A 9,471-nucleotide genomic window follows, 5' to 3' on the forward strand; every position below is an offset into this window, starting at 1 on the left:
TAAAGTTCTGGGGTTACAGATGTGAGCCACTGCGCCCAGCTGCCAGGTTGTGGTTTCTGCAGAGCCTTTTGTGATAGCTCTTGTTATCAGGCATTTGTGCATGAGAACTCTCTCTTCATGGCCTTCTCTAGATGTATTTATTAAGGTTTTTGTTTGTTTTTTGTTTTTTTAACAGAAGTGACCTCGTATTGATTTGGACAACTTTCATACTACATTCTAATCTTCTAATTGAGAACTGTTGCCTAGAAACTCAAACCTGAAACAGTCTCCTTGGAGCTGAGACTAGATAAGAATGAACCAGATTGTTGAAAAACTAGGGACAGGCAGTGTGTGATGGCTCACGCCTGTAATCCCAGCCTTTTGGGAGGCCGAGACAGGTGGGTCACCTGAGGTCAGGAATTTGAGACCAGCCTGGCCAACATGGTGAACCTGTCTCTACTATAATACAAAATTGGCTGGGCATGGTGGCGGGCACCTGTAATCCCAGCTACTTGGGAGGCTGAGGCAGGAGAATTGCCTCAGCCTCCCAAGTAGCTGGGATTATAGGCGCCTGCCACTGAGCCTCTGGGGACAGAGGTTCAGTGAGCTGAGATTGTGCCACTGCACTCCAGCCTGGGTGACAGAGATAGATTCTGTCCCAAAACAAAAAAGAAAAACTAGGGACAAAAATTCAGACAGAAAAAAATCAAAACCCTGGGGTTGGAAGGAGCTTCATATGTTCATTATGTTTTGAATCAAAAGTGGTGCCAGTGTACAACTGGACAAGCAGGACCTCTTTGGCTGCTGTGAGGACTATGAGTGAAAGAAAGAAGACAAATTGGAAGCTTTGATAGTAGCTCAGGTAGGATACGATGGCACCATGGACTAGGCTGATGGCATTGGAGATCGCAGTATAAAGATTCAAAACAGGCCAGGTATGGTAAATCCCAGCACTTTGGGTTCGAGACCAGCCTGGCCAACATGATAAAACCCTGTCAGTACTAAAAATACAAAAATTAGCTGAGTGTGGTGGCAGGCTTCTGTAATCCCAGCTACTCCAGAGCCTCAGACAGGAGAATGGTTTGAACCTGGGAGTGGAAGTTGCAGTGAGCCAAGACCATGCTATTGCACTCCAGCAATGGGCGACAAAGTGAGACTCCGTCTCAAAAAAAAAAAAAAAAGATGCAAAACATGTTTTATGGTTATAAATGAATATTTATGTATAGGTTGGATATGAGATTGTGGGGAAAGGAAGAAACTAATGTGGCTGTTGGTTTTGTGGCTTAAGGAAATGCGGGGGCGGGAGGTTAATCGAACAATTATGGATATTGGAGATACTGGGGAAAGGTCACAGTTTGGTTAGTTTATTGTTGGTTTTTAAGTGAAGGTTTGGGAAATTCAGAGCTCACTTTTGGATATAGGAACTTTAGATGTTCGTCCAAGTAGAGATTTCAAACAAGCATTTACAAGCCTGATGCTTAGGTCTATGGAGAAGACAGTATAAGACACTTAGGGAGAAAATACCTACCACCATTTGGGATTTTAAAAATTAAATAGTATTTATTTTCTATTACACAAGACATTTGCCTTTATTCACCATCTATAGGTTGTGTTGGAAGGAAAATACACTTTAATTCTTAATGATATGGGCTTGAATCCCAACTCTTCGATTTAAGTATGGTGTTTCTTTAACTGTTTTCACTTCATTTTTATTAAAAATCTAACCAAAATCTTCTTAGTAGCTTGTATAAGCACTCATGTTGGCTCTTAAGTACCCATGTCTGCTCCAGACAAGTAAATATCAATATGCCATCTCTCCTTGAAAGTATCTATTTTTCTTTTAAATTTTAGGCTACTTGGTGTCCTGGGAAACTTACCTCTAAGATGGGTTCAAGAAAAGTTATAATTTTGCAGATTATTTGGCTTCTACTTGTTGCCAGAGTAGGAGTGATTCTTTTTCCAACTTTTTGTATATTAAGCAGAAGCACTGATAGTCTTCAGAAATTTAAGATAAATATCCACATGTGATTTTCAATTGACAGTTCTCTAAATTAGACCGAAGACACTAATTCATTGAAGACTGTGGCATTGTAAGTTCAAGATGGAAATTGAAACAAAGCAATCATCCATTGAATAAACAGATGATTGGATAAAGAAATAATTGGTATATATACACGGCCATAAAAAAGAATGAAATCATGTATTTTGCAGTAACATGGTTGGAACTGGAGACCATTATCTTGAGTGGAACAACCTGGAAACAGAAAGTCAAATACCACATGTTCTCACTTATTAGTGAGAGCTAAACAATGTATATACATGTACATACAGTGTGAAATGACAACCATTGGAGACTCGAAAGGGTGAGAGTGTGGGAGATGCATGAGAGATGAAAAACTCACTTGATACAGTGTTTGTTATTTGGGTCATGGTTATATTAAAAGCCCAGACCTTACCACTATACAATATATCCATGTAACAAAATGGGACCTATACCCCTTAAGTTTATACACATAAAAAAGAGAGCAGGAATGGATAAGATTGCTCAGGGAATGTTTGTATATCTACTGTGAAATTCTAAACCTTATGTTATGTCTTTGAATATTTATTTTCTTAGTTTCATTCTTTTACACTTTGATATTTCTTCTCATGCCTGATGATGTATTGTGTCTTTGATAGTTGATATGAGAGCTTGTTCTTTCAATGTGATTGTGATAAAGTTAGTATTTGTGGGATTTTTCCCATAGGTATTCCAAGGGCACAACACTACCAAAATAGCTGTAAAGGACTTGTCTTTGAATTTATATGAGGGGCAGATCACTGTTCTTCTAGGACATAATGGGGCAGGAAAATCTACTACTCTATCCATTCTCTCAGGTAGGTGTTCCACTCTGTTCAAAAAACAGTAGATAAAGCAATGAGACATTCATGTATCCTCTTGATGTTTACAGCATAGTGACTTCTGAGATATGTGCTTTAATAATCTATTTTGAAGTTTGAAAATAACTATTATAAAATTTAAAAATTAGTATTTATTTTGGGGAAGATGGAAAAGGACATTACATAGTTATAAAAAGGTTAATCTACCAAGAAAACATAGCAATTCTTAATTTGAATTCAAAGAACAGGGCATCAAAATGCTCAAAGCAAAAACTGATAGACTTGAAAAAAGAAATAGATACATTTGCAATTACAGTTGGAGATTCCACTCTTTTAGCTATTGATAGACCCAGTAAACAGAAATTATTAAAGTTACTGAAAAACTTGGCAACACTGTTAATCAACAGCATCTAATTGACATTTATGGAAAATTCTACTCAGCAGAATACTCATTTTTTTCAACCACCCATGGGCAATTGCTAAGATATATTATATTGTGGACTGTCCCCAGAAAGGAGTGGAGAAAGCCAAGAAAGGCAGTTTTTCAGGCAGAAAGGAAATTATTCCAGAATGAAACTCAGGTTGGCAAGAAGAAATGAAGAGCACCAGAGATTATGAAAGTGTTGAGATCATATATATGGGAATTTAAAAATTCTTATATGTAAACATTTCTTTAGACCATTGAATATTTAAGCAATAAAATAATAATATTCCACTTTTGGATCATCAGGTGCATACCCTAATGAAACAAGCAAAGCTGTAAAAATTGACAAAATACCTAATCATTTAAAGACTCTGAAAATTCTCTAAGGGCGACTCTGAAAATTCTCTAAGGGCATTTGGCAAATGAAGAAACATGTATTCAGGAAAATATTCTTGCATAATAAATACATCTTTTTCCATCTATCTACTTTCAGCCGATTTATGTCATTGAGTCTGAAGTGTGTCTTCTGCAGATAGCATAGAGTTGGATCATATTTTTTTATTGTCTGTCATTTTACTTTTGGTTTTCTATGTCTCATGTATTTTTTGTTCCTCTATTTCTCTCTTATTTATTTATTTATTTTTGCATTAAGTACATTTTTTTTAAACAGTTTCATTCTGTCACCCAGGCTGGAGTGCAGTAGCACAGTCTCAGCTCACTGCAACCTTCACCTCCTGGGTTCAAGCGATTCTCGTGTTTCAGCCTCCCAAGTAGCTGGGTTTACAGGCACGTGCCACCATGCCCAGCTAGTTTTTGTATTTTTAATAGAGACAGGGTTTTGCCATGTTTCCCAGGCTAGTCTCGAACTCTTGAGCTCAAGTGATCCACCCGTGTCAGCCTCCCAAAGTGTTGGGATTACAGGTATGAACCACTGTACCTGGCCTGCACTCAGTGAATATTTTTTAGTGTAACATTTTAATTCCTTTAATGATTTTTCTCACTATATAGTTTTATTTTCTTAGTAATTGTCCTGGCGCTTACCATATAAACCTTAAAGCAATGTACAGCTTAAAACAGAATTCATAAATGTCAAATGGCTGATGGCAATCCTGGTATGTTGTAATATAACACTCTCGTGCTTTTTATTATTCAGATGATTTGCACTTATTCATCTACATTGAAACAGAACATACAGTTAAACAGGAAAATACAAAATAAATTACTTCTAAGTTCATCACCTCAAAAATAACTGTCAATGATTTGTAGAATTGTCTTTGCTGTGAAATATTGCTAATGCTAATGAGTTATGCATATGTAGATTTCAAAGTTGAGATGCTAATAAGTACTTTGTTGTCATGTTCTCTTATGAAAATTAAGTTTCTGTTATGTTTTCTCCTTGATTCTAGGTCTCTATCCTCCTACAAGTGGAAAGGCCTATATTAACGGATATGATATCTCAAAGCACATGGTCCACATTAGGAAATCGCTGGGCTTGTGTCCCCAGCAGAACCTGTTGTTTAATTACTTGACAGTATCGGAACACCTTCATTTCTACTGTGGGGTGAGCAAAAGATAAATTCCTTTTCTCCCAGTCTGTTCATGTGCTTCAGGTAGATTAGCTACTGTGAATATCCTTATTCTTAGAAAGTTCAAAATCGATTTTGATGAATTCTTCTTTAAACATAAAAAGAAGCAAAGGGAATAAGTTACTACATGAATGATAGAAAAAAGTCTGGTGTAATATGTTTCTAAGAATAAAATTGAAGTGCCATGTAAACTCTGGCTCCTCTTTCTAGATAAAAGGAGTACATGGAAAGATGACTCGTGCGGAAATTGACCACATGCTGACTACTTTTAACCTGCTAGAAAAGCGTAATGAATTGTCAAAGTCGCTGAGCGGAGGAATGAAGCGCAAACTCTCCATCATTATAGCATTTATAGGGGGCTCCAAAAAAAAAAAAAAAAGCCAAATATGGATTCCCACTGCACACTGCAGCTAGTCCAAAAGAATCAGCTGACACAAATTTGAGAACTGATATGGAGCTAACATTCTAAAGATAGCCTCCTAAATGAAAATCATATGGAATTCACATTATCAATCTTGTTGGTATAAAGTGGCTATAGGTTTGAAATTATTCCACCATTCCTAATTCAGTTTTTTCTAAACTTTTTTTTGAGACAGGGTCTTGCTCTGTCACCCAGGCTGGAGTGCAGTGGCATGATCATGGCTTAAAGTAGCCTTGACCTACCTGACTCAGGCAATCCTCCCCCATCAGCCTTGCAAGTAGCTGGGACTGCAGACACATGCCACCATACCCAGCTAATTTTTTATGTTTTTGTAAGGGCAGGGCTATGTTGCTCTAACTTTTGGGCTCTAGTCATCCTCCCACCTCAGCCTCCAAAAGTGCTAAGATTACAGGTGTGAGCCACTACACTTGGCCTCTAAACTTACTATTCAGCCTAGTTGAACAAGTGAAAAACCGAAATTAGAGTAAGCTCCATGACTGGAAAGACAATAGTCGTATCGGTATATAATATTTAGCAATGGTCGTTTGTGTTTCTGCTCTTCAGGTAGTGATACTTGATGAGCCAACGTCTGGCATGGACCCAGTCTCAAGAAGGGTCACCTGGGATCTCCTGCAGCATTTTAAACAGGATCGTACCATCCTATTGACCACCCACTACATGGATGAAGCTGATGTTCTGGGTGACCGCATAGCCATCATGGTCAAGGGATCCCTGCGGTGCTGTGGCTCTTCAATTTTCCTGAAAAAAATATATGGTCTCTCTCTCCTTGATTATTCTTAGGATACTGATGCCTTAATAATATTCTTCAAACATACATTTCATTGTTTTTTTCTAGATACTCAAAACTTCAGCAATTTCCTCTGTTCTATTGGGATTCAACTATGAACGCTTTAAAATAATGCTCATTTTTTCAAAATTATTTCCCTTTTTATGTTTATTGTATTATCCAAAATTTATTTTCATTTTTTTCCGTATAGCTTCTACTTAAATTGTAATTTGCTCAAATGCATTTGTGCTTTCAAAGAGATAGATAGACAGACAAGACAGACAGGTTGATGGATCATAGGGGAAAGATAGGGAATCAAATTTATCTCTGTTCTTTTTCTTGTTTTTCAAAGAAATATTGAATTGCTTCTATATGAGCAGAATAATGTATTGCAATATGAAAAAATGTTCTAAACTGTAAAATACCAAATATGTCCTAATAGCTTCCTTACCTTTCTAAGGCCATTATTCAAAATTACCTATACCTCAGTCTTCTTTGACTCCGTAAATAAAAGTTTGACACCAAATAGTTCCATCACTCTAGAACATCTTTTTGAGCCTATTTTCATCAATTAACCTCTCCCAGAGGCAATTACTTTCTGATTTTATTACCATATATTAGTTTTGCCTGTTGTTGAATGTCATATAAATGAACGATATATTATAATTTGTTCTTGGTTTCTTCAGCATAATACATTTGAGATTAATCTATATTGTTGCATGGATCAATTGTGCATACATTCAAATATTCATAGATTTTTATGTTGTTTTAGGTCATTTCCAGCATATGATATATGAATTCAAATACCATAAATGTGCTATGAATGAAAGATCTTTATTGGTTAAAAATCCATCTTGTGAACTTAAAGATTTCTCTTGCTTAAAAATTCATCTTGGATAAAAATACTTAGTAGTTGAGTATTTTGGTACTAACTGGTGGGGCATTTGGTCAAAAATTATGTGTATGATGTTTTGAAAGTTTCTTCAAGGTGCTTGTAATACTTTATACCAGCCAGCATGTTTGAGAATTCCACTTACTCCATACCCACACCAACATTTTGGTTTGCCTTTTGGGTTTTAGTCATTCTGGCGGGTGTGAAACAGTATCTATGTGTTTTTAATTTTCATTTCCCTGAAGAATAATTATATTGAGTTCATTTTCATGTGTAAGTTAACTATTTGTATAAATTCTTTTGTGAAGTGTTTAAGTTTCTTGCCCAGTATTGAAAGTTGGTTGTCTTTTTTATTGAACATTTGTAGGAGTTTTTTTCACATATTCTTCATGTGAGTTCTTTGTCAGATACGTGTATTGTGAAATATTTATCCAAATGGGTTCCTTGCCTACTCGTCTTAATAGTATCTTTTGATGAGTGTAAATGTTTCTCATTTATTTTTTTTGAAGATTTTTATGTCCCTTCTAGGATATCTTTGTCTACATAAAAGTTGCAGAGATCTCTTATATTTTCTTCTTGATACTTTACAGTTCTAGCTTCTAAAGGTTTATTATTTATTTTAAGTTGACTTTTGTGAATGGTGTTGATGGTTTTATTCCCCTGTGAGTATCCAGAACCATTTGCTGAAACACATTCCTTTTTCTTTTTCTTTTTCTTTTTTTTAATTGTACTTTAGGTTCTGGGGTACATGTGCAGATCATGCGGGATTGTTGGATAGGTGCACACATGGCAATGTGGTTTGCTGCCTCCATCCCCATCACATATATCTGGCATTTCTCCCCATATTATCTCTCCCCAACCTCCCCACCTTCCACTGTCCCTTCCCTAGTCCCCCCCAATAGACCCCAGTGTGTGATGCTCCCCTCCCTGTGCCCATGTGTTCTCATTGCTCAACACCTGCCTATGAGTGAGAACATGCAGTATTTGATTTCCTGTTCTTGTGTCAGTTTGCTGAGAATGATGGTTTCTAGATTCATCCATGCCCTTACAAAGGAAACAAACTCATCATTTTTTGTGGCTGCATAGTATTCCATGGTGTATATGTGCCACATTATTCTTGTTCAGTCTGTCATCGATGGGCATTTGGGTTGGTTCCAGGTCTTTGCTATTGTAAACAATGCTGCAATGAATGTACGCGTGCATGTGTCTTCATAGTAGAATGATTTATAATCCTTTGGATATATGCCCAGTAATGGGATTGCTAGGTCAAATGGAATTTCTATTTCTAGGTCCTTGAGGAATCGCCACACTGTCTTCCACAATGATTGAACTAATTTACACTCCCATCAACAGTGTAAAAGTGTTTGTTTCTCCGCATCCTCTCCAACATTTGTTGCCTCCAGATTTTTTAATGATCGCCATTCTAACTGGCATGAGATGGTATCTCAATGTGGTTTTGAGTTACATTTCTCTAATGACCAGTGATGATGAGCATTTTATATGTTTGTTAGCCTCACATATGTCTTCCTTTGAAAAGTGTACACATTCCATTTTCTATTGAATTGCTTTGGCATCTTTGATAAAAATCAGTGGACTATAAGCGGGCCTACTTTTGTTTTTTCTATTGTTTTGTTATTCTGTAGGTCTATCCTTTTACAAATACAACAGTCATGAATACTGAATCTTTATAAGTCCTGAAAATAGGTAACATAAGTCTGCCAACTTTTTTCTTGTTTTTCAAAATTGCTTGAACAATTTTAGGCACTTTTATTTCCCTGTAGATCTTAGAGTCATTTTGTCAAATTCTACAAAAAACTCTGGTGGGATATTGATTGGGAACTCTTTGAATATATATCTTTTATTGTGGCTGGTTGGTCTAGGGGTATGATTCTCGCTTAGGGTGAATATATATCTTTTTAGGAAGAATGGTCATCTTCAATATCCAGCATTCCAATATATGATCTTCATATTAATTATCGGTTTATATTTAGGTTTTGTTTAGGCCATTTTGGGCTATATTTTGTTGTGTTCATTGTCGAGATCTTTCATTAAATTTATTCCAAAGTATTTCATTTTTTGTATTTATGTAAATGAGAGTATTTAATGTCATTTTCCGATGCTTTTCTTCTAGTATTTATGTATACAATAATTTTATATTGAACTTGTATCTTGTAAACTTGTTTATTCATACATTAGGTCTGATGATATTTTTGTAGATTCTATGCAGAATCCTATTACTTGTGAATCAAAAGGTTTTGCTTCTTTCTTTTTCATCTTTATGCTTTTATCTTTTTCTTTTGCCTTATTGTCTTATATGGGACTTGTACATTCTTAAATAGGATTGATAAAAGTAGACAGACTTGCCTTGTTCCTTATCTTAGAAGGGAAATGTGCAATGTTTCATCATAAAGTATGAGATTTCCTGAAGGATTCCTTGGAAACCTGTTATCAGTTTGATGAATTTTCATTTTATTCCATTTTGCTAGGAGTTTTTTTTTTTTT

General features: G+C 36.0%; 1 protein-coding gene across 1 annotated transcript in view; it reads left to right on the top strand.

Moving 5' to 3' along the window:
- Positions 1 to 9,471, top strand: part of LOC108308392 (ATP-binding cassette sub-family A member 3-like) — a 154,478-nt gene that overhangs the window by 49,598 nt on the left and 95,409 nt on the right. Inside the window, exons 10-13 of the mRNA XM_017534180.2 lie at positions 2,727 to 2,856; positions 4,690 to 4,844; positions 5,080 to 5,233; positions 5,853 to 6,065. Coding sequence (XP_017389669.1) covers positions 2,727 to 2,856; positions 4,690 to 4,844; positions 5,080 to 5,233; positions 5,853 to 6,065 — 652 coding nt within the window. The remainder of the gene's footprint in view (positions 1 to 2,726; positions 2,857 to 4,689; positions 4,845 to 5,079; positions 5,234 to 5,852; positions 6,066 to 9,471) is intronic.

This window comes from Cebus imitator, unplaced genomic scaffold (assembly GCF_001604975.1).
Source record: "Cebus imitator isolate Cc_AM_T3 unplaced genomic scaffold, Cebus_imitator-1.0 Scaffold85, whole genome shotgun sequence".
In the NCBI taxonomy this organism is placed as follows: Eukaryota; Metazoa; Chordata; class Mammalia; order Primates; family Cebidae; genus Cebus; species Cebus imitator.